We start from the raw sequence: 24542 nt of genomic DNA, 5'->3' as shown, positions 1-24542 counted from the left end.
GCTCTAATTATGGCAGGAGGGTAACAGCAATAGCCGAGCCTCAGTTAGGACTTCATTGGCTACAGCATTGCCATCCAATTGAAACTTATTTTCCTTTTAATAAAATTCATTTGCACTGAAAAAAGGTGTGGGAAGAGAATCCATTTAATATTTTTAATTGAAAAATACATAGGGTTTAATCATAAGAACTACAGCACATTCTTCAGTGCAATCGATTAAGGTTTATGAAGTCATTTCTAAGATCCATGTTCATTTTGAAATTCTCAAAGATATCTTCAAAGAAATGTCAAGAACCTCGTTTAAAGTGGTGGCCAACATCAAAGCTAGCCCGCAAGCTAGTACTACTTCTATTCAATGTTTTTCATCAGTCTTTGATCCTACTCAGTATCACCTCTCCTTAATTTATTCAGATGTGTGGCATCATTTTATTTTACATAAAATGATGCCACATAATATTTACATGATCTTTTCATGCATAGCGAAATTTTCTTGTTCTACTGACTCTCATCCTGAGATTTTTATTTAATGAAGTCAAAACACCTTATGGCAACTTGTTTAGGTAAAATTTATAAACTCTGTTTTACTTGACCCTTGGCATTTTTTTTTAGGTCTGGCTCCCACTGACGAGACCTCAATAAAGGTCGAAACCGGTCTGGATAGTGACCATTATCTTAATGCATAGCATCATACATCTCCGCAAGGAAATGTGCTTTGCATTAGGGGAAAATCGAAGGAAAGTGATCAGAGCTTACTCCACCTTTACAACGAGTTGCCTAGTGTTGCACTACGTGCAGCCGCAAACTTAACTTAGTTGTCTGTTTGCTTATTTGGGAAAAAGGATTAAAAACCTAGCTTATAAAATTGCTTGGTATCTTTAACATAACATATACCCAAGGTAAAAAACTTTCCACACACACACATCTTTTTCATTCATATTTTATAAGTTGACAAACAAAAAAAGGCGACGTTAAGCTTATATTTCATAATAATTCCAACATCATTTAATTTTCTAGATATATTTCATATAATTAATTGACATTATGATAATACTCTGGGGTTCCCGTGTGGTGGCCGGGATAAGAATAGCTCCACTGCAGCGCATGCATGTCGTACGAGGCGACTAAAATGGGTACCCAGGGAGGGTAATGGATGGCAATGCTGTAGCCAATGAAGTTTTAACTGAGGATTGCTGTTATCCTCCCGCCATGATCAGAGCTTATAGCTCTTTATTACCCTATCCATATATTTTCTTTACAGATAATGGGGAATATGAAAGCATTTTTACTTTACCCATCTAGCCAAAAAAAAAAAAAAAACTGTGGATGGTGTGGTGGCCGGGATAAGAATAGCGCTACTGTAGCCCATACATGTCGTATGAGGCGACTAAAATGGGAAGCAGAGTTTCACTCTCTTAGGTTTCTTCCGGAATTTTGCTCCCGGTGAGGGAAGCTTAGATTTCGGGGGGGGGGGGAGATCCACTCATTGGTGGAGGGGACCCGTCACTGAGTGGAACCAACGCTGAGTTGGACGGTCTTTCAGCCACTCGTGAGGAGTGGTCTGGGGATCGTCTTTATTTTTAGAAAGGGCTTTACTTACATACCAACCCCACTGTAGCCCATGCATGTCGTACGAGGCGACTAAAATGGGTACCCAGGGAGGGTAATGGATGGCAATGCTGTAGCCAATAAAGTTTTAAGTGAGGTTCAGCTATTGCTGTTACCCTCTTGACATGATCAGAGCTTATAGCTCTATATTACCCTATCCATATATTTTCTTTACAGATAACGGGGAATATGAAAGCATTTTTGCTTCACCCATCTAGCCAAAAAAAAATAAATAAATAAATAAAATACTGTGGGTGAGTTATTTGGTAGATGATTCAGTGACAATAAAATAATAATGTGATGTAGAGACTAAACATGAAATGTTTTGACTTCAATGATCAAAAGCAATAATGGTCTCGCACATGAATACGAAATCATTTTAAAATAAGTGATAATCTATGGAGCAACGTATTTATTAGTAAGCCATGCTTTGCAATTGACAGAACGGCTAGTAAAACATTATTTACCGAAAATAGCACATGGAGATACTACTAAGGAGCAACACAACTTTGTAGTGTATTTTATTAAATATTTAATAAAAAATGAAATATTTCAAAATATGGACAAATAAAAAGATTAAAAATCTAGTTTACAGCAGATTAATTGCAAATTAATTAATACACCTTTTATTTATTTTGATAAGTTAAAATGGCTTCCAACACAAATATTGCAATTTGTTTTTACACAGGAAGTGATTCCGTTTTTGCAAAATTTTTCAAGATACTTGAGTACTGAATTATTTTGTTTGTGCATGTTACGATTATAACAACTCCGTTCTGGCTTGACGAATTTTAATGAAATCTGGGTTCTATACAAATTCACAATCTTGAAGATTCGAGAGTACCAAACTTTATTATGATTTTTAATACATAACTATCAACAGTACACAAAAAGGTGTGTATGTGGGGGGGTGCTGTAGGTTTAGCTGTGCTAACAAACATAATAAGTAAATCATACTGTAGATGAAGTTTCATTAAACTTATTAGGTAAGCCATTCGCAGCCATCAGTTCATACGATCCATACATCGTTTTACATTATTCATAATTTTTTTGGGCGGTCATTAGATTCCTGTTATGAGTGCTCCATAGCACTGTCGGTAGGGATACCTTTTTGTTGCAAAGACGCGAGAAGGCGAAAACCATAAGAACAAGCTTTTTAAAATAATTTGGAGTAGTCGATGGCGTGGATTAGAGATTCCCAACCCCATCGACAACCGGAACAAACAAATTAATAAGAGTATACAAGCATTAAATTATCAGACTTTGAAGAGTAGTATTGATCACCTTATCAATACATTAATTAAGCTTACATCAAGTAAAATTCTCTGGCCACAACAAACTATTGGATTCACAGATTTTTGTCACAGAAATTTCACTACTCTATTAAACCCATTATTTATAGCGATGTAATACCGTTAATTTTAATCAGTATAAGGAGCATGAAGTATGAATTCTCCCCCCTCCCCTATTAAGAAGCGTATATATACCTGTTTTTGCCAGCCAACACACAACTCACAATTTATCGCTGTTTGGTCTTGGCGAATTTTGTTTTTATGCAAATTGGTCGACAACAATGCAATAAAGTTATCATATAAACTTTGAATTCTCATCATCCCACGCACAACAAGCAGAGCAATTACGCAAATATAAGTAGTTTAAGAATCGGTCGTTGGGGACTTTCTGGTGTATTATTTATTTTCAGATTAATAACTGACTTTGTTGACTGAAATCAATATCTTTTAGGTTACTGTACTTAGTTTGATTTTAATTACATTATTGTTTATAATATATAATACGACATAAACATAAATTTTTTTTTTTTTTTAAACTTTGAGGAATGCTTTTTGGGCCTTGTCAGAATCTTTGTCTAATCCCTAAAATTTTCTAACAAAAAAATATGAAGATGGAGTATTGCGAACAGATAAAAAAAAAAAAAAAAAAAAAAAAAAACTTTCCGGTAATCCATATTTTTACTGCATATAAATAAAATAATAAGTAATATAATTCAATAAATTACATTATTAATCTTAAAAAAAAAAGATAGATTAACGCACTAAATCATCGCAAGAGGTCCTCATAACAGAAATGGTAAATGTAAAACCACTGCGTCTATTTTGTGCTTAGGACACTCAAAAATTGTAGAACTGATCAGGGATTAGCTAAACGGAAAATAACTGCACTCCTAAAAATAATTAATAATAATTTATAAATTTTGTTTTCGTCTTAAATACTTTATAGTAGACAACATTTATATCAACTTGCTGCTTAGCTCAGATTTAGTAAGGATGTCAATAGGCATTCTGAATATCTTTCATCACTGACATCCCTCAGAGCAGAAGGATTTGCAACAAGGACTCGTATAGCTCAAAATTGAAAGCACTGATGCACATGTACACACACACACGTACGCATAACTAAATAAATATTTTCATTCTATGAAACTTTTTCTATTGTCAAACTGAAAGAACGCATGCTGTTTTGCACACCGACACTGTCTCTTCACTCTGTGCCATTTGACTGCTGTTATTCAGAGACCTCTGGCGGCATAACTGTGAAAAATCAGGAGACATTACTTTTCAGAAATTCAAGAATTAAAAAGAAAATGTAAATTTAATAAGATAATCCAAAATTCCTTACAAATAATTTCATTAATTTAAACAAAAAATTCAACTGGATTATATTCAACAGGAATTGACTAACACTGGATTTTTAATCCAAATGAATGTACTCTTTCTCGTGGACTCTTTTTCTTTGTGAATCTTTCTAGTCATAAGTTACGGCTATTTAGTGCCGCAAGTAGTTCATGTTCGGGTCATTGAAGCGATCATTTTAACAAGGCCTTAGCAAACTCACTACTAATAGCTAATAGACGAGCCTACAACGTATCTTCTTGCGAGTTTAACGACTGAGAAGCAGACCGACCAATTCATCTAAAGCTAACAAATAGCAGACTCTCTAATTTCACATTGTCCGCAAGAGTAGATTCCGGTTATATTGTATGATGAAGAAAAATATCTGTGTCCTATGCTTCTACCTCGAAGATGAAACTGATATCTTTCTGTAATCTGGCTGATGTACAATGAATTTGGCGAAACTTCCTACATTGACGATGTTCCACAACATTAAACAATCCATAGCGTATCGATTTATTCTCTGCTGCCATGGTTGGACTTCTTAATTTTAAGACTTCGTCACTGATCTCAACACGAAGTTTGACTTAACACTATCGCGTATTTGATAGCCCTTAGAAAAGCGCGTATACTCATTATGTTTATCCTTTAATGTGACTAGATAACAAAGGACGTCAATTATTAGTTATCAAAGAATGGGGGCCATCTTGGGCAGCGAACTATGGATTTGAGGATTAGTGGAAAGGCTTCAAACGGTGTGCCCTTTCTAGATTCTGTATGGAACTGTATATCTTTATTGACTTTGCTATGAGTGCTTTTCTCTTTGACTGCTTTCGCTATTTTAAAACCAACTTAGTAGTGTATTTTATTAAATATTTTATGAAAAATTAAATATTTCAAAATATGGACAAATAAAAAGATTAAAAATCTGGTTTACAACAGATTAATTGCAAATTACTTAATACACCATTTATTTATTTTGATAAGTTAAAATGGCTTCTAACACAAATATTAGAATTTACTTTTACACAGAAAGTATGGACATATATGAATAACTACTTTAATTGCTGTAGACGACACATTCAGCGAGAAAGTTGGAGGGTCGTATTTCCTCTCTCACTGAAGTCATACAAGTGCAGAGTGGGGCTGACAATCGATATTAGGAAACTGCCACGCAATGTTCTCTACAGAGAATTAAAACCTCCTCTGTAATACGACTGAGGTGGTTTAGTGAGATGGACTAAAGCCACATTACCGTTTTGTTTTCTAAAAGTATTTCCATTTAATTTTCGTTATAATATACATACATAAAATCATCTACTCAAATTATAAGCTACAATTATTTAATAAAGGGTAAAAAAAAATTATAGGGACAAAAATGTGTACTTACTGGACTTACCCATTGTGCGGTCCTGAGTTTTGGAAGGGGTACGCACCACTGGTAAGCTAGACCGAGCCTTATTGGCCCGGCGAAATCCTGTAGCTGAGGTTTCCACTTCTGACATAATACCTGGATCTTCATCGTATATACTAGGGGGAGGAGTATACAGGGGGGCTCGTTGGTTTTGAAGATGACCCTAAGTAAAAGAAAATAGGGTGGAACCTTAGTACGAGAGTAGAATGTAGACGTAATCTGGATCACAATTATTTCATGTTTTTTAGTTAACTGATATTATTTTAACCAAGATAATTAAGACTACTATCGCTATAAAAATTGAACATAGTTTTTTTTTTTATCGCCAATGAGAGTTAGGAAGATTGGAGATGAATGCAGATAAATGACAAAAAAAAAAAAAGAAAAAAAAAAGTAGGACCACGAGGATAACAGGAGCTATTATCCTCTTTGTATGATTTCTTTTATGAAAGTAATCGCTAATGTTGATACCATCTGTTTCCATAGATATTGACATTTGTATTATGACTTTGCTTCTAGCATCAGATGGTTTGTATTGTGTTACATATTGGTTATTAGCTTTCTTTTTTCTTTTGGCATCTCCTTCTCCAGGAGATGGCAAAGAAAAACGAGTAAGCTTAGAGATACATTACCGAGTGAGTAAGATAAGGAAAGCATAAAGAAACAGATGACAGAGGAACAAAGGACACCAAAAAAAAAAAAAAAAAAAATTAGAACCAGAAGACCAACAAGAAGAACAAAGTAGTAGACATGAGAAAACGAAGAAAATGTCTTATAAAAAGACAAGATTGTAGAAAGAAAAACATTAAGACATCAGGCATCTCCTGATGTCTTTAATGCGCAAACAGTTGAGGTGTTATACAAATCTTAATTTGTATACGACGTCCGAATTAGTCGAGTAATCCACTACTTTATTACACATCCCCATTTTTAATTTAATAATCATATTTCATTTGTTGATGCAAACCTTCCGAAAAGGAAAATTAAAAACAGACTCAACCATGTGGAGTCTCCACAAATTTAACTCGCTCTTCAACTTCTTTCATAGCATTGTCGTGATGTATGCAAGTGTGAAAAACAATATTTCAATTGTAACCGAAGGAGTGCAAATCTTACGTAAAAAGTGCGGACGGTATTGAAACAACAGCTTTAAAAGATATTGCTACGGACAACTTAGGATGGAGATCAAATATCGCCCGGATGCAGGCACTCAAGGGTATTCGATTTCAGGTACGAATGGTACTTATACAGAATTTATTATTAAATGCATCCTTTATTGTAAGTGCAGAAGTTTTCCAAGTGCTTTTATACTTTATTTCTGTATCATGTTTTGCATGCGATTTTCTCTTCTTAAAAAATAATTTCTTCGCATTTAGATGCTGAACGAAGCACTTTTAGTTTTTTTTAAATATCGGTTAGGGAAAATGCGAAAGTGGAAAATACAAAATCAATGCATGAACTATCCAATTCCACCATTTTTCACATATCAAAATATTAATTTATACTTTAAAAATACGTATTATCCTCCGTGAGATAAAAATCTTTATTTTTTGTGTAGCTAAACAGTTATATAATAAAAACATATTAGCTAGCCGCATCTACATTTAAAATAATGAGATGTATAATGTTAGTAAAAAAATTAAAAAATTAAAACCGTTCTAAAAACAAAATATTGTTAACTTCATGAATACCGACAACTCAATGATTAAGCAGTTACGGGTAGAAATGCTACTCAAGTCCTATATTTCTCTAAAATTCTGGTAATCATCATGCATATCAAGGATTTAGGCCTAGCGTGGCCTGTTCCGGCCTTAGAAGTCATCGTTGAATCACTTCATTAAAATATTTTCTTGAAATATACTGTGAGTTCAAGTCTCACACTGACCAGTTTCCACTATTCACCCACTGGTACTTCTAAAATGGTCATTTTACTTTTTTACGAAATAATATATAAGCAAACGAAATGGTTCTTCAAAAATACGTCAATAAACTCCTACCTGCACAAGACAAGACAGTGATGTGCGTATAGGAACCTTCGAAATCTCGTGTATGAAATCAATATGCACCATGTTGATAACATCTTACGTGACATGCAAATTCCGGATATTACCACATGCAAATATTCAGGGAGTGTCTGCGTAAGTCTGGTAATAAAAGGTGGGATGTAGTGCATGTTTTGCACTGTACTTAATGTCAAGATGCTAGTTCAGCTGAAATGACACACTTCTGTCCTTAACATTGCTACCCGTCCCAGTATATCGAAATCCATGTTGCTCAATGTCATTCGTAGATGGAAAGTTGGACTGGTGTCTTTCAAACTGTTCCTGGACCGTAGATGATTTGAAAAAGGGTTTTGCGGAGCGACGAATTACGCTTCCATATGTTTTACTCTGATGGTCGTGTTTGGATCTGAAGATTACCCGAGGGACGGTTTCGGAAGGACTCCATCATTCCAACTCTCAAGTTTAGTGGAGACTCGGTAATGTTATGCGGATGTTTCAGTTTGGATGGGGCTTGTTCCATTGGCGGACGTGCCCAAAACCATGACGTCTGATGGCTACATGGACATCCTGGAGAACTTTATGCTTCCGACGTTGTGGAAGTACTTCGGCAGTGACCTTTGCATGTTCCATGCCATACTGCACTGGGTGTCCGAGACCAGTTTCCACAGAACAACGTTGAAGTGTTGGACTAGATGGCTCAGAGTCCACACTAACCGCATCGATAACATGAACTATTATCTTTAGGACGAATTCGCTCGAAACCACAGCAGCCGTCAACAGTATATATATATATACACACACACACACACACCAGTATACATACATACACACACACACTTACATTGCAACCCTTGGTTGCCGAAAACAAAACATCCTTAAAAGCCTTGCTAGATGGGCGAAGCAAGAATGCTTTTCATATTCCCCGTTATTTGAAGAGGACAGTGAAAGGATAAGGTGTTATTGAGCTATTTAAATATATAAAGCTCTGATCATGGCAGGAGGGTAACAGCAATTGCCGAGCCTCAGTTAGAACTTCATTGGCTACAGCATTGCATTATGTAAAAGGTAAAGCTGTCTCTAAAAATTCGGACGATCCCTAGGCCACTCAATCGTGGGCGAAAGACCGTCCATCTCAGCGTTGGCTCCACTCGGTAATGGCCTTCCACCCACACACCACCACCGAGCAGAATCGCTCATATTCCGAAAAAAGCATTCACCGACAAAGCCCCTCAGCGGGCCGTGCCGGAGAACACTTTACCGAGAGACTCAAATTGGTCCCTTAAGGCAAAAACCTTAAGAGAGCGTACTCATAACTCTCGAATCTCAGCGCCCAAGGGGGTGGGGGTAACAGCAACAGAAGAACCTCAGTTAAACTTCATTGGTACAGCATTGCCATCCATTACCCTTTCCTTATATCAAAACATTACAATATCCTTATAAGGACTGGCTTAAAGGGGAGAAGCAAGAATGTTTTTCATCTTCCCCTTTATCTGTAGAGGACAGTGTAGGGATAAGGTGTTAGTGAACAATTAAAGCTCTGATCATGGCAGGAGGGTAACAGCAATAGCCGAGCCTCAGTCAGAACTTCATTGGCTACAGCATTGCCATCCATTACCCTCCAAGGGTATTAATCACCGCATCTTACGGTCAATTTGATTTCTTATAAATCCAAAACAAAACATTCCTTATAGTCCTTATAAGGACTGACTTAAAGGGGCGAAGCAAGAATGCTTTTCATCTTCCCCGTTATCTGTAGAGGACAGTGTAGGGATAAGGTGTTATTGAGCTATAAAGCTCTGATCATGGCAGGAGGGTAACAGCAATAGCCGAGCCTCAGTTAGAGCTTCAGTGGCTACAGCATTGCCATCCATTACCCTCCAAGGGTATTGGATTGAATGAATCAGTCACCGCATCTCACGGTCGATTGATTTATTCCGCCCCATTATTCAAAACAAAACATTCATCTTACTTGCCGTAGAACTACAATAGTCATGTTAAAAAATAAATGGTGTATTCATCTAATTCGGTTTCATTTTCAAATTTTTAGAATACTTAAATTATTTTGAATAAATAATATTATAAATATAACTTTTCTTTATATTCTATATGTAATAATTCTCTTAAATAAGAAAAAATAAAAGGTTTAATACTTCTTATTTAACTATTACCCACTGACTCAATAGCTTAACTTAATACATTAACAGCTTGAGGTCGGTACTCAAATCATTATAATTGACATTGCTAACATGAAAATTTTAGTACTTAAATAATATACTTTTGACTATTATTTAAGTACTAAAATTAATCATAAAGTATGCTATGAATATATCATAACAGAAAATTTAGCTTATGATATATTCATGTAAAAAAACTCTTTAGGCCTCTATATAATAACTATTATATATATTTTTATATATGTATTTAGTAACTAAAATAAAAAGCATATATAAATAAATATAAATTTCAATTACTTTTATGTCAATCACAGACAGGAGAAGGTTGCTAGTAATTAAAAAAGATTATTTATATTACGAATAGGTTTGTTAATTAATATTTAAATTAATAATTTAACAATAAGTTTATTTCATGATCTTGTATTAATTATACTATATTTATATAAAAAAATAATTATAAAAAGAAGTAAAATATTTCTAGAGCAAGCAAAGAGAACGGTGTTACATCGGGGAGTAAAAATCATTTGCTACTAAGAAAATTAAAACACTCAGATTGGTTTTCAACATAAACTGAAATATCGCACAATAGAATAATTTGATAATATTACAACTAATCAATATACAGTATTAGCATTCTATGTATATCTGATTCATTCTTGTACCGGATTTTCTAGCATTACTTGTATTATTATTGTGGAAAAATAGGAAATCGGGCATAATGCACTTTTTTGTATATGATATTGTACAAGATATTTAATTAGGAGTATTATAAAAAAAAGAAAATGACAAAGAAAAATGAAATAAAAAGTTATTTCTGAAAAAAAATTGTTAAAAAAAGGTATTAGGTTTTACGTGTCTGAAGAGAAAAAGATAATGCAGACACTTATTAAAAGGGGGAAAAAAATCAATCTTAGGCGATATCACAGTGCTCATGGATTCAGAAAAAGAATCGCATCCGATGATATACTATACTGCCTTGGCTGTAATAAGTTATCCTGCACAGAGAAAAAGTAATAGCGTTCGGCGAGGAAAAAAGCAGAGAGAGACGCAGCTGAGACTAATTTCGTGATTGAATGAACATGAACTCACCCTTGGACTGCAAAAAGAAGCAACCTCTGAATGGTAGGCGTACTACTATGCCTTGTGAACATGCTATACTGTGATCTCCAAACAGTTGTTTGAATTTAACGAGTTTGCCGTACTATAAAATTGCTATTCAAGTGATTTTCATTTACGAGATAAGTATATTTCAATTATTTGTTTGTGAATTCATGTTGCATACAAGCAGACACAAAAGATAGCTTCAGGGCTTCTACTGAACTCTCTCTCTCTCTCTCTCATCTAGTATTTTTAGACTGGAAATGGTGTTTCAGAGTGAATGTCCTAACTATTATTATAGATTATTTTCTCTATTCTTTTTTTTTTTTTAGTTATATTAGGTAATGCCAATTCACTTAAAAATAACATAATCTAAGTTTGTAAAAATAGTTTATCTACTTTTTAATTTATGAATCAGATTAAAATAGATGAAACCAAAGCAGACATCAGCAATAGTAGTCGCTGATTATATTCAGAAGAAGCCAAGTTTATTAATAGGCCTTTCTAGATAGGCCTTTTAAGTCTAACACTGTTAACACATTAAAATATCTGAAACAATTAACAGTTAAGAAAAAAAACTGCCTGAACTAGCTCAATTATAACAATTAAAATGCTGGCCATATAAAAGCAGCCAACAATTAAAATATTGCCTAGCTCAGATCTAACAATATGACATAAAAGCAGCCAACAATTAAAATATTGCCTAGCTCAGACTAACAATTAAAATGCTGATCATATAAAAGAAGCCAACAATTAAAATATTGCCTAGCTCAGATCTAACAATATGACATAAAAGCAGCCAACAATTAAAATATTATCTAGCTCAGATCTAACAATTAAAATGCTGATCATATAAAAGAAGCCAACAATTAAAATATTGGCTATCTAAAAATAACACCTAATCATTCGTATTAGCTATCACTCATCTTAAAAGAAGTGCTTATCTACTTATTTACATGAATAAAATTAAGAAATAAAATCATCTAATGTAAAATTGTAGAAAACTAAAACGCAACATGGATATGTAAATTTTACCGTTGTACTTGGAAAGGCTACCCTTTATGCGGAAGGCTTTCGCAATACACAAAGGACTGCAGTGAAACAAAACGCCAAGGCAACCATTAATTTATGATTGTTTTGGGGAAGGGAGAGAAAGAAAAAAAAAAGTAAAAATTTTCCCATGCGTGGAGTCTTTTAAGTAATCTTCGACATGGTGTTCTGCGGCTGCCAAGACATCACAGCGAGGTGCAAGATAATGTCGCTACGGAAGATGCTGAAGCAGCATGCGTCTCAAATCGAGTCATTGAGTTGCGCACTCCGGCAGATACCTCAAAGTCGTCGAAGGGCTCCGAGTGTGTGTCGATCGCTAGTATGTCATGTTCGATACAGTGTCTTCGGTCAATATGGGAATACAAAACACCAAAAAATTGTCCTTGGGTAGTAAAAGTGGACAAAAATTTCATAAAATAGAAATAAAAATATATCTAAAAATACTAAAACATTAAAATTTTCTCAATAAAAAATAATAAAGAAAGAAAATGCACTAACATATTGAGTCAACGCCATTTTAATAATACTTAACAATGGAAGCCATAGAAACAGTAGCCCTGTTCCATTATTCGTCTACACTATTAGCATTAGTCGCCTGATATTAAACGTATTCAAATAGTTCCCAAAATTCTCATTCATAATATTTAAATGAATATTATATTAGTTCAAAGTTCGGCATTTAAAATCTACGAATAAAGGCGGTCGAAGTTAATATCGCGACTTAATTATTAAGGGTTGTCTAGTCTTCTTGAGAATCTGTTTATACTTCAAGACATCGCATTATCCTTAGTTCTAGTACTCTCTTCTTCCTCAAGAGTCAACAGAGAGCAGCTGACAAGAGTCAAGAAGGTTGTTGACCCACGTGCAAATTGGTTTTTCTCAATAGTGGCTGTCTCTTACAGTATCCAAGTAAAGCACCGGCTATTTAATTTCAGCTGTTTGCTAAAAAAAAATAATAATAATAATAATAAAAAATAAAGTAATCATTTTAAAATTTGTTGTTTTTATAGACTGGTGGAATAAAATTATCTATTTATTTGGAAGCGAAAGTTTTTATAAGTTATTTTATTATTTTATTCCTTTTCTGTATAAATACAATTAATTTTAAAGCAGTTTATTGATATTAATAACTCTTTATTCATACAAATAAATTTCATCCATATCTTTTGTTGACTAAGACATGCATTGGTCGAAAAACAAATACTAACCAATTACAAAAATAAATATACCCGGATGATGTCAACAGCATTTAATATGAGAAAAACCAAACTTAATACAATTATATAAAGTCGATGTTTTTGTGAGTCGTGCATATAAAAATAGTCCAAAATGTCTTCGTTCTTATAAGTTAGAATAACACATATTGGGTGAAAAATTACGTTTGGTATATCCCTAAAAGGAATTTCAGTAGCTCAGTTGGTTACCCATCCTTTGACAGAAAATATCTGGGTTCGAATCCAGTTCATGAAAGAATTAAGAATCAATTATGTACACATAAGGGCTTTTCTTCAAGGAATTAAAACCATGGTAACATCTTAATCGATTCCAATTATCTCATATGATGAGATACATATGATGAATTATTATTTAAGATGCTAACCACAAGTTAATGATTAAAAAAAATAATATACGATAGATTTTTTATTTCGAGTTATTACTATGCTTCCTTTAATATACATCGGAGAAGCCACAAAGAAAATTTTGAATAAGCCAAAGAAAGCTATAGAAATCCAGCTTATCCCTCTGACGAACATAAAAGTGTCTTGCTATCATGACATACGCGAACGTAAACATTCGCCTCACTAAGAAATAGAAAGAAATCTGGAAATGTTTCTTTCTACTAAGCACATAATCTCCTTAAGGATGCATTTGAATATTGAGAAAAGTCCTGAAACCACCACCTTTAGGCTATTCTACAAAGTGAATGACCTACTGTCAACTATGGATCTTCCCGGCCAGTGAATTCTTCTAATTACCTAATCGGCTTCATCACAGATGAACAAAGATTTAGTCATGTGTAACAGCGATGGATGGGCATCCGTGCCACTGTCTGTTTCGCACAGAATGTTAATCATTTATTTTTTTAAGTTATTCGTAATGGAAATCAGTTTGACTTTTACAAACTAATTAATTCTATTATGCTAGTGTGCATAAGGTATGTGTATACCGACCAACAAGACGAATATAATTTAGTGTACTTTAGCGCTTGTTTTATTACCCAGATGGAGTAGATGATGGTACTCTTTTATCCATAGCATTCAGGAGGCGAGAATTTATTTTAAACCAAATAATAATGCATGCAACAAATACTATCAATTCACTGGAGCAACATAAAGAACAAAAATTGTTTCCAGAACATAAGACACTTAGTGTCATAAAAATTTGGAATCTTGGGTCAAATGAGATGCTGGAGAAATTGCTGTCTCAAAAAAAAATAAGAAAAAAAAATTCCAATTTTAGGAAACGTCTTCAATGGCAACAATATCTGTGTCCACTTCATCGTGTGAACAAGCCTTCAGCACAATGGATCTCGTAAAAAAAAAAACGTATAAATTACGCTGTTGGTGAAGTTACAACCTTATAATATTCTTAGAATGCACCTGCAATCAAAAAAAGATCCATTCTTTGGTCCTTTAGTGCAAAACCAAATAGATATTGAATCTTTAATTGTTTATTGAATGTAACTACCATATCAGAAAACAAAGCTGAACTGCAAGCCGGTTTCGTACACATTTTGAATTTTCTATTGAATTATTTTACGATATCTGAGAAATAATAAATTTTTGCTATTCGAAGGGCACATTTGTGCATGTGTAGTCTTTTCTTTTTTTCCTTCTTGGAAAAATGTACTCGGTCCTGGGAAAAAAAAAAAAAAGGAGGGTGATGTCCCTTATGAAAATTATGGGATATTTATCTGCCCATGGTCATCCCTATTGCGAAACTCAAGTATTCATCTTCATGTTTCTTTGTGGAGTTTTCTCATTCGTCAAGATCCTTAATGACGTCACATGTTAATCTGAAGATGCAATACTTTCTCTAATTAATCCAATGATACTAACGTGTGACGAGAAGATTGCTTACGCAAGTGTACTTTGTCAAAAAAGCGAAGGTTTTTATTTAAGTGTACATAGGGTAAAAAAAAAAAAAATGCAAAAATTGAGGCCTTTTAATATACAGAAGCCATATTTGGGTTGAACTCAACCGGTTAATTATATTAACAGTTGTTCATTGGCTTTTTTGTCTCTCAGTTCATAGAATATTAAATGCATATTTTATTTGCTTTTTTATGTCGTGTTTCTTGCTCAAGACGTAATTTCCCATTTGGAATGAATGAAAGAATACATCGAAGTAGAATTTGGAAGAAAAATAGCAGAAAGAACATCAAACGAGTGTTACAAACTACTTTATTAAATTATTTTTTGACACACACACACACACGCATGAAGAGCTTATTGTAATTTAGTAAAGCAAGACTTGACTTCCTCGTCTTAACAACGTCATTATCATTTTACCTTCGAGGAATTCTACACAGAAATGGATGACATCATTTCTTGTCGTACTTCTGGAACGGCGCTTTCCTTTTCTGAAATACTTTAAGAAGTCTCTTTTTTTTTTTTCATTATACTTTAAGATATCTTAAGACAATAGCCATTCAGTTGAAGAAAGTAATGTGCGGGAGTATTAAGACAGATAAAGTCCTTTAGGGGACTCTGAGAAGGTTACGTAGTCTCTGTATTATGTAGATTTTTCCCCTCTAATCTTGGAGATAATAGGTAAGCATCGTGGCTTGCCGAATAGATAACATCTCTGCTACCCAGTCAACAGGCTGTGAATCGAGTCCCATAATGAACATGGATGCTTTTTAAGTGCTAGATGATTTTTACCGGCCGGTGTGTGGCCGCTACCATTAGGTCTTTAAAGCAGGATTTCTAAATTATCGAAACCTTTTAACTAACCGCGATACTGAATGTTTTTTTAGGTTTATAACAAAAATAGGTAACTATATAGACTAGCTACAGTACCGTCGACAGGGTGTAGCATAGAGGCAGCCTGTCGACGGGCTGCCTCTAAGGGCGCTCGTTCAGCCATATTGCCGTAGGAGCCGTCGCTACGCTAACAATTCCTGTTGGCGTAGCAAGTGCATAAAGAGTTTTTCCAGCTTAAACTGATTAAAAATTATTTGCCAACAGCAATGACCCAAGAAAGATTGGATTGGTTGGTCTAGCAGTTATCGATAAAGCCGGACATAGCTTATAATTTAAATTTAGAAGAGCTTATAAACAGTTTCATTGTGCGATATCCCCGTAGAGCAAACATTTAATTAATATTATTATGTCGTCATCTTGCATTAATGTTTCTCTTGTAATAAAAACAAAATAGCAATTGGAAATTTTCTTATATTTTGTCTTATAATCAGGGATTATAACGCAAAATTTAATATTTAAAATTTAATATAGGGGATATTTAATTATTTGCCTCAGGGCACGATCTAATCAGGAGACGGCTCTGACTAGCTACATATACACTGATCAATAAATTCCAATTTTTCTTTGCTGGAATATATATTCGTATCTGAACAAAGATATTTCTTTTTTTTTTTTTTTTTTTGCATTTTTATACGACACCAAAACATTATATATCCATCATATGCAGCATCTCACGATAATAACTTCCGAGAACCCTCGTATATATCTTCGAAATAAAGTGATTCGTTGTGGTGATGGGAATTTCTTGATTCGCAAAAGCGAATCTTACGTTCTCTTTGTTGTTCGAGTTTTCATGCACCTAGATTAAGGCGAGCTAGAAGATGACCGACTGACTAATACAATGGCTCCATTTCTCTTTCTATTTCTTAGTGAGGCGAATGTTTACGTTCGCGTATGTCATGAGAGTAAGTCACTTTTATGTTCGGCGGAGGGATACGCTGGATTTCTATAGCTTTCTTTGGCTTATCTGTTCAAAATTTCCTTTGTGGCTTCTCCGATGTATATTAAAGGAAGTAGAGTAATAAAATCGGAATAAAAAATAATATACGATAGATTTTTTTAATTATTAACTTCTGGTTAGCATCTTAAATAATAATGCAGCATATGTAGCCTATGAAAAAACAACGACTCATATTTTTGATATTATTATTGCTTTCCAGAATACTATCGGATGCTGCATTCACTCTTAGTATCTTGGGAAATGCCATTAATATGTTGAACATGCAATTTAAATTAATCTGAATTTTCTTTAAATAGCATTTAATTGTAAATGACATTTAAAAATAAATGGTGGTTATTAAGATCAGGTAGAAGCATCAAAAATGCCAATAAATAAAGCATTGTTTAATTTTTTATAAATACTTTTAAATTACACACTAAAATAATTTTTAAACTAACACATAAAATAATTACAAACAATAAATAATTAGGTACCCCGTGTGGTGGCTGGGATAACAATAGCCCCAATGTAGGCCCATGCATAAAATGGGTATTCAGGGAGGGTAATGGATGGCAATTCTGTAGCCATCAATAAAGTTTTACTGAGGCTCAGCTGTTGCTGTTACCCTCCTGCCATGATCAGAGCTTATAGCCCTATATTACCTTATCCATACATTTTCTTTACAGATAACGGGGAAAATGAAAGCATTTTTGCTTCACCCATCTAGCAAAAATAAAATAAATAAATAAATAAAATAAAATAAAAATAATTAGGTGTAATTATTAGATGGCTCTCTTTTTTTATTTTTGTTTCATAGAACACTGGATTAAATTTATTTTTTTGTACCAAGTATTCTTGGAGTTATTAAGAAATTAGAAGGATTTTTTAAAGGGATTATATTATATTAATAAATTTAAATACGAGTTTTGTGTCCTTCAGTACCAGCAATTAACCTCTTCCAGTTTTTGTACCGTATCGACAAGTCCCTAGTTAATTAGCTCAAAGTAAATATTTAAAAGCAGCTCAATAGCAGGCAGATTTCCTTGTTAAACAATTAATTTCACTCGAACTAAATCAATATAGTTCAATGTAGAGGTTTTTTTTTGTGTGTGTTTCTCCGACTTAATCTCGCTTCCAGCTGCGAAATATCCTCGGACAATAAAAGAAGTTTTTAAGGACGTCTAAAACTGAAGTACCATCAGAGAAAATGAGCAACTAGAAAGCGGTTGAACATATAAAATGCAGTTAATTAGAAAGAATACGGAAAAGACGATGAAAGAAATTGCAATCCACTTGGCTTTTTTTTTAAGAGTAAATATTGTAATTATAGTAGCAGTCTAGACTATTTGCTTCTCATTGTAAATAACGCATAAAAATGAGTTAAAATTGCGATTTTATTTCTGATAGAATTCTGTAATAATGGTTAACAATATATTAAACTGTAATTTAGAAAACAATTGAGGATAAACTTATGAAATCTGCATGTCGGTAACAATTGTTGAAATGTTAATTGTTGTTCTCTAATAGGCTTAGCAATGGCTTATAATAGGCTTAGTTAATAAAATACTATTTTTATACAAAATAAAAAAAAAAAACTATACAAAAATCTTCAATAATTCATCGCTTGCACTTTATTTTTCTTGTCAACTACAGGCTCCTATTTCTTAGTGGATCAAACGTCTTAATTTTTTTTTTTTTTTTTAGAGGGTACTAACGGATCAAGTTTGCTATTTTACTGTTCCCCTTTGACACTACAGAACAGCCTTTAATTATCTGATTTCAACTGTTCTTATTAAGGAGTCGTCTAGGGGGTGTAGACAGTTTCTTGGAAACTTTGGACATGATTATTTTCTTTGGCAATCTGTTTCAGATTGTCAAAGTCAATTTCTCCTTTCCTGTGTGACAACATACATCATTAGTTCACCGTATCGTCTTACCTTTCTTTTATCAAAGAAGATTTATTTGAGTGTTTTTTTTTTTTTTTAATGGTCGACTGCTGTACGACTTTCCTGTTGGCATACAATTGTAATGACGATTTAAAAAAATGAATTTAGGCCTACAAGAAGACCAGTGTTATGTTTCTCTGACCATTAACTTGGTTCGAAAGGTGAAAAAACGTATGATTTTCGAGTAGTTGAAGGGGGGAGGAGAAGACAGACTATTACGGGCTTAAAGATAAAGAAATAATTCGACCACTATTATTATTTCGTATGATGATACAAGGGCCGTGAGGCCCACTGGCTCGGGACCGGCATAGCTGACGAATCAGGCCTATGGCTGGGTCCGTTGTGTTCACGGGGTTGGTTTGCCTGGTCTAGGGGACGAAAAACCCGAGTTTCCAGGTGAAAAAAACCTCCTCTCTCCGTATGAGACCGGCTCACTCACTTTTAGGCGAAAGAGACCAAATCCAGTTCCTCACACTGACGGGAATCGAACCCAGGTCTTTCCGACCAAAGGGCTTAGTCTATAACGACTGAGCTATGGAGGGTCATTCGACCACTTAAATTTTGTAACTCTTAAAATGTCATTTACTTGCATACAATTTAATTACTATCGAAAAATTATATATATATATATATAATTAATAGCATGTGTGCAAATAAATAAATCTTCTAACACGTTTTTATTTCTCAAAGGGGGGAATAGCCTGAAGTGGCGTATCGCTCACATTTTTTGAAATCGATAAGGAGCCGGCCATCCTCCATAGTACAGTTGCGATGATTTCGCGATCCTAAATTCTAACTGGTATCATTATTATTAAAATGGTACGAGTAAAATATTATTATTATTATTATTATTATTGAGTTGCAGCGTTAAGAACCCCAATCTCTACAAAAAGATTTTCGGCAACTGCAAAATTAAAATTATAACCACTTTTCTTCTGGTGATCTAGAGAATACAAGACTCCGGTATGTACTGTACGCCCATAGATGCGAGACCCTTCGACACTTCTGCGAATGTCAGAAGAAGGAGAATCCATTCCGATAATAGGGTAATCAATCTGTATTGTGGGATGAGTGTTTATTATTACAGGTCGGAAAATTAACTTCTCTTTTATGATCATTGTAGTTTTTAAAGTGGTAACTATTTTGCTTGTATAACAGTTGGAAAATTTTACGTATAAAGCAAGTGATTGCGCGTGTTGGTGACCAATTCGTACATCCTTTATATCTTTTTTCCCTTCAGCATGAATGGACTATTGTTGGCACATTGCCATACCCGGTTCTATGAACTGTGGGTATACAATACGATGTAACATTGAATTTGTCTGTTTCAGCGATATTTTACTTATTTTTATTTTAAATAAGTAACATATCGCTGAAACACAAATGATTATAAGGCCTGTTGTATAATTTATGTGACTGCCACTTCTCTACGCGTGTCTTCTCCACTATTAATTATTATAAAAAGTCTCTTGTGCCGATGATTGTGGGGTCAGCTAATTCTTCATCATCTCTTGCCTTTTTTTTATATACATCAAAAATGAGTACCATTTAATTAACTCATAAATCAACGATCTAAATCAAAATAACGTACTTTTTTTTTTTTTGGCAACAGATTAGACCCTGCATTAAAAAAGTTTACTTTTTTTGGATGTTCTATATTTAGAACTAACAGGAAAAAGGCGTCAAGCCATTGAGATCATGGATAATGTCTATAAATTCAAGATTTACAGCCAAAACCGTAATTCGGCTGTCACACTGCGGCAACATCTACGGATTATTATACTGACACCTGGTTGTAGGTCGTACATTGATGACCTCTTTTCGGCGTGTGTGTAAGCCGATCTAACGAGAATGCCTCCCGATATCTGTCCAAATTGCCCACGGGATAAGAAAGACGAACGGCAATGTGAGGTAGAGGAGCATTTGGAGTAAGGAATGTCGCGGAGAGGTCAAAAACTAACTCGAGCGGCGAAAAAAAAAAAAAAAAAAAAGTTTCCAGGGCTACGTATGTACGGTTGCAAACCGGAGGTAATATGATCTACGGACTCTATTAATGTCGTTGCTATAGTGACGGAAGGCATTAAATATGACATGGCTGTTACGTGGTTGAGAAATAAGAAAACAAAGAAAGAAAGAAAAAAATGATGATAGACGAAAAGGTCGAACTGCGAAAGCAATTTGATCTTATTTCTTTGTCGGATGCAGTGACAGCTTGTTTAAGAAGATTTAACATCCAATTATAAACCATCAGACTTTTCGCAGAAGATAAAGTGTTTATTTATTTTTTTTTTTAACAGTACGATCGTAGCATAAGATGAGAACTGATCGAATTTATTTGGATTCTTACAGTCTTTAGGTCTTACACCTGAAATATAAACGCAACAGTCTTGCCAAACATTAAACACGAAGGTCAACAGATGACTGACAACCCAAAACATTGTGAAATATAATCACTGCATTATGAAATGAATTACTCACGAAAAAGGTAAAATTAATACTTTTATCTCACGATTATACTATTATTTCATAATAAATTATACTATGTCGGTTTCATAATTGTACAAGAATGCGAATATCTTTTAATTTGATTGAAACAAACTATAGGAAACTGATTTCAATTAGCGACTCAACTGAAAAATCTTAAATGCAAAAAAAGTCTCCAAAAATATTTAATTATTGTAATTTTTTAAATAACTGAATCTAAAGTATAAATTTGCGTGTTATAAATGGAAAAATCTACGATAAATGAAGTAAAAAAATTAAATAGTCTTGAATTCAACTTCCACACCAAAAAGTTTCGAATCCTTCATGGAATAAGTCTTGAAAATATAATTATTTATATGGAAGGAGTTTTACCCCTTGGAGGGTAATGAATGGCAATGCTATAGCCAATGAAGTTCTGACTGAGGCTCGGCTATTGCTGTTACCCTCCTGCCATGATCAGAGCTTTAATTGCACAATAACACCTTATCCACACACTGTCCTCTACAGATAACGGGGAAGATGAAAAGCATTCTTGCTTCGTCCCTTTAAGCCAGTCCTTATAAGGATTTATATATGGAATACGTCACTGTTTTCAAATAAACCATCTACGATTTTAGATCCTTCATGTTGAGTAAATTTCCTATTTCATGGAATAAATCTTGAAAAATTTCTTTATCCGAAAGATTTTTTTTTTTTTTTTTGCTACTTCATTGGATCGCGTGATATTTCTACTTCGGATCCATTGTCCTGAGTTCACGTGCAATATTACTGTAAGGAATTGCATGCTACCAATGTTTTTTTTTTTTTTTTTAATATACTTAAGTCTTTCTCATATTTTTACACGTAAAGAATTGTGAAATAGACAAAATTCTGAAATCGACATGATTCTTAAAAATAAACTAAATGGTTACTGTAACATTGTTGAGGGCACGTTATTGATTTTTATCATTATTATTGTTGCGAAAGACAAAAAAAAAATAATAATAAATCATTTAATTGTTGAAGCTTAAATGTGCATTATTGAAATAACATTATTCGTTTATTGTTGAAGTGAAATACCTTCATTAGCCGCGTGTAAAAACAATTGAAAACCTACAATAGATAATTAAATGCCAATTGATGTCAATAATGCATACTTAGCCAAGAAAAGAAAAAACCGATTTGGCTGTGGGTTTGGAGGAGGGGAGGGGAGAAGGATTTAGATTATAATCTTGTGTGACTTTTTTTTTTTTTCTTCTAAGAGTTGCACAGAATAGGATTAAGTTTCGGATATTAAAAGGACTTGTTCCAAACACAGGATAGACAACTCAGTCAGCCCCTAAGGGACCACAGTTGGGTTCAGTGAACGCTTTATTAGGCAAATATATTTTGTTCGCCACTAAAGGGGGGATTATTTATTAAACAGCGAGGTCAAAGATGAACTGTCTTGTTTGACTATTTCTATGGCAGATTACTTTCCTGATTTTTTAAAGAGATCGAATAGCAATAAAAACGTACCTTTACGGAACTAAAACGACATTTGTAATTTATTAACATGTTTATGTAAAATTTATTTCACTGACACCGCTAGCGCTACAAGTGGCATTTAGTTGTTAGCGTAACAATGGCACACCAGCGCTGATAATTAGTACTACGTATGTCAAATATTTAAAAAAAAAAGAGGAAAGACACACTGCATATTAAATTTATGGCTTGGCGCAACGTCATGGATAATTATTGTCATCGAAGTCAATTTATCTGATAGTTAACAGTGGATAGGAAATAATGTTTTTAATTAGCTGTGAATGCTGACAATTGCAAAACAGATTCATTCTACATTGTTCAAGATTTACTGCGAACTGAGATTTTTGAAGACGCAAAGTGTAATTTAAACAAAGAAAAAAAAATTTTTTTTTTTCTTTGCAAACTCTGCATATCGGTTTCTACTAAAGTGGTTTATTTTATTTTATTTTATTTTATTTTTAACCCTTTCATGTATAGGGAAGAAATCTTACAACCTCTCTAACAAGAACCTTTTTTTTGTTGTTATTGTGATGTTTCGTATTTAAATATGGCGACTGCCTCACCTGGTGTCGTGCTGTTAATGTTTCCTTAAAAATCTGAGTTCAACAGGTGATGCACGCGACTGGATACATCCTCTGTGTAATTACGAAGCGGATGCAGAAAATTGGGGTTCGTAACAAGATAAGGAAGATATCATTAAGAATCTGTGGGGATTTTTTTTAAATTGCTTGTAAGGTATTTATGTTTATCGGACTAGTACCGTAGGAAACTTATACTGGATTAAGTAACAACAGTTTATTAGAGATAGTGAGAAACTAACGCCAATGTTGATACCCTTTTAAAGAGCTGATACTCGGAGTCATATTCAAAATTATACTGCGTTTGCCCTGAAGAGGAAGAATATTCTAGCACATTAAGAATGCATTATTATAAACCATATGCGTAAATATTTTCTACTGCTAAGTGCAAGGACAATGAATTATTAAAAACAGTCACCGTTGAGTGTTTCTTCCCCCCCCCCCCCGAGAAGGAAGAAGAAGAAGCACTTATGTTGATAGGATGAAAGAATTAATAAATAAACACGAAAAAAGCTTTTTATTTTGTCATAAACATCAAAGAAAAAAAAGTGTTAAAAGGAATGTGTCGGTGATAGTATGAAAGAGAAACTGGTTGTTAGCGAAGTACTAAACGAATGTTTTACTTCTGTTTATTTGATTCTTTCTGACAAATATTAAAGCTATAAGAAAATGAACATTAAGAATTGTGAGGGGGTAGCGGAACAAATATTACGGTCTGTCTGGGAAAATTCCAGATTCGAACAATTTATGATATGAAGCATGGGCGTCTGCAGAGGGGAGGGCAAACGGAGGCGCGCACTTATCCCCCCGGGACCTACATGTGAAAAAAAAAATTAAATAAAAATTTACTGATGTAATTATGTCTCCAAGTTTCCTCCCCCCCCACCCCACTAGAAAATTTTCTGCGGAGGCCCATGATACGAAGGATGCACAATAGTGACATAATTCAAAAATGCTCCAACACCAAACGATATAAAACACAATGATCAACGGAAACATCTGTTTAACGCTTCCCAACTACAATTCCCACTATTTTTTTTTTTTTTTCCTGTCATTCTTTTGTTAATCACTGAAAAGAGTTTTCTATACAAATCGGGTTGCTAAAGATAAATTACAAAGTTAACTAAATCTT

At 33.9% G+C, this 24542-nt stretch overlaps 1 protein-coding gene across 24 annotated transcripts in view; it reads right to left on the bottom strand.

The window, feature by feature from the left end:
* The window catches only part of LOC150100409 (coiled-coil domain-containing protein AGAP005037-like), a 1356304-nt gene that overhangs the window by 508258 nt on the left and 823504 nt on the right, over positions 1-24542 (bottom strand). For 22 of the 24 annotated variants that reach the window (XR_016549297.1, XR_016549300.1, XR_016549298.1 and 19 more), the window contains one exon: positions 5625-5811. Coding sequence is in view for 19 of the 24 variants with exons in the window: in XM_090403260.1 (XP_090259386.1) it covers positions 5625-5811 (187 nt within the window). In the remaining 5 variants the exon portion in view is untranslated. The remainder of the gene's footprint in view (positions 1-5624; positions 5812-24542) is intronic. The other 2 variants (XM_090403256.1, XM_090403274.1) reach the window with 1 other exon arrangement.

This window comes from Typopeltis vanoorti, chromosome 13 (assembly GCF_054136105.1).
Source record: "Typopeltis vanoorti isolate ZY-2024b chromosome 13, IOZ_Tvanoo_1.0, whole genome shotgun sequence".
Taxonomy (NCBI): Eukaryota; Metazoa; Arthropoda; class Arachnida; order Uropygi; family Thelyphonidae; genus Typopeltis; species Typopeltis vanoorti.
The sequence above is the reverse complement of the archived record's forward strand: the minus strand, read 5'-3'. Positions and strand labels throughout refer to the sequence as shown.